Source organism: Alosa alosa, chromosome 7, assembly GCF_017589495.1.
Source record: "Alosa alosa isolate M-15738 ecotype Scorff River chromosome 7, AALO_Geno_1.1, whole genome shotgun sequence".
In the NCBI taxonomy this organism is placed as follows: Eukaryota; Metazoa; Chordata; class Actinopteri; order Clupeiformes; family Clupeidae; genus Alosa; species Alosa alosa.
In genome coordinates, this window is record NC_063195.1 from 8,947,239 (window position 1) to 8,948,970 (window position 1,732).

General features: G+C 52.4%; 1 protein-coding gene across 1 annotated transcript; it reads left to right on the forward strand.

Moving 5' to 3' along the window:
• The first annotated feature begins 336 nt into the window (after window positions 1-336).
• LOC125297735 lies at window positions 337-1,319 on the forward strand. The gene is made up of 2 exons (XM_048248188.1): window positions 337-931; window positions 1,005-1,319. Exons 1-2 carry the CDS (start codon window positions 452-454, stop codon window positions 1,317-1,319), a joined length of 795 nt encoding a protein of 264 aa, XP_048104145.1. The 5' UTR covers window positions 337-451.
• The last annotated feature ends 413 nt before the right edge of the window (window positions 1,320-1,732 follow it).

The window sequence follows — 1,732 nt, forward strand, 5'->3', positions numbered from 1 at the left end:
CAGGGGCGCTGGCCACCTAAGAAGGTTCGTGAGGTGTATTTGAGTTGGAAAAAGCACAACAGACATCGTGAGCCCAATGCCTTTTTGTTAATGAGCCAACTAAGGCGATCCTTTATGGGGGCTATGCGGGCATCCTGCTCGCAGGAGGTGGATGCCGAAAAACACCGTACTACATGTCTGGCAGAAGAATTGAAATCTCAGGCAGGGAAAGCTGGCAAGAGGTTGCAGACGGCCGCAATTGTGGAAGAGTCATTGAGAAGGAAGATACAAGAATTGGAGACAGAAATTCGAGACAAGACTTGGAGAAGTGAGATGGAGAAACGTGACTTGGAGGAACAGTTGGCAGAAGCAGACATGTTGCTAGAACACACTGGAATGAGGCGAAGAGGAGCAGTCCCAGCGCGCCACTCTGAGGGGAGGAGCCAACTCCTCCCACTACCACCGCCCCATCATGGGGGAGGGGGGCGTGGAGGGCAGCACAGCACCCGCCTCTATCCGACACTGCACGGCTTGGACCCAGCAGCGCCACCTGCCATGGTGGAGGCTTCTGGAAGTGCAGTGGACATCTCTTGACACTATTGAGCTGGGAGGCAGTTTCATCGCACACTATCCGGCTATTGGAGGTCTGTTTGAGCCAATGAACAGCACCCCACCTGGCGGGTACCAACAGCCAACAGGGAGAGGCCCCTGCTTCCAACAATCTACAGCTGATGCTCAAGCCAGCATGGGCCTACCAACAGGCCCTGGCCTCTACACTTCATATGTGACCCACTACCAACAACCTGCTCAACCCCAGCAGGGCCAATACCAGCCACTGGCCACTGCTACAGCACCCACTCCAACACCATCCATGCTGTTACCAGCGCCACCTGCAACCAATCCCCAATACCTGCCACCCGAACAAGCCAACCAAGCACCAGCGAATGATGACGCAACTGCTGTCCCCGTGACTGACGCCCCATCCACATCTGATGCAAGCCAGGGGCTGCTGCTCCGTAATTAAGCCCAAGACCAAGAGGCGCAGACCACCAGCAGAGGGATGGGATGTCTGGGATGAATCAGCTGATGAGGCCCTCATATGCCCAGTACGCACAGTAGCCAACGCTGATGGTGTGTCTGTGTTCTACCAACCAGCAAAGGCCAACGAAATCCAGAAGTGGTCCGCCGCCATACAACACCCTCGGGATGCCGGACGGCATACCTGGACGAAGATAAAAGAACTCAAGGAGATGAGAGACCTGCACCCTTTTGACGCATTGAAGATCCTACATCGTTACGTTACTGCCTTGCTTGAAGGCAACTACCAAAAGAAACGTTAGCAAATTACCAAAATGTTAATGTACCTTCTCTGAGTTTTCGTGGTGGCAAGTTCTGCACAATCCTTCATACCCACACACCGTTTCACTTGGTTTCACTGGGCGCCAAATCTAGACTGCATTTTCTGGTAGGAGTCTTCTGCACGCGAGTTTGTCACGTCCGACCATCATAGACCTCTGGAGTCTAACTTGATTTCTCTAACTTGCTAACAAGTCGCAAGTTAGCTCTGGGGTAGCAAAAATCAAATTGTGCCGCCTTCACGTACCATTGATTATAATATCTACTCGAAGGTTGAGGACAAAAGTGTGTTGAGGAAAACGTCTGCGTCTCCGATTTAGTCGTCTCCCTGCGCGAGAATTTAACAGGTGATCTCCTTGTATGGGCATAGATGGTAGCTTTTTTGTAGGCGAACTTC

Coding starts and splice junctions, on each gene's coding strand:
- LOC125297735 (XM_048248188.1), top strand. CDS start 452: ATGGGGGAGGGGGGCGTGGAGGGCAGCACAGCACCCGCCTCTATCCGA. Junction 932..1,004: donor AAGCACCAGCGAATGATGAC/GCAACTGCTGTC, acceptor TCCGTAATTAAG/CCCAAGACCAAGAGGCGCAG.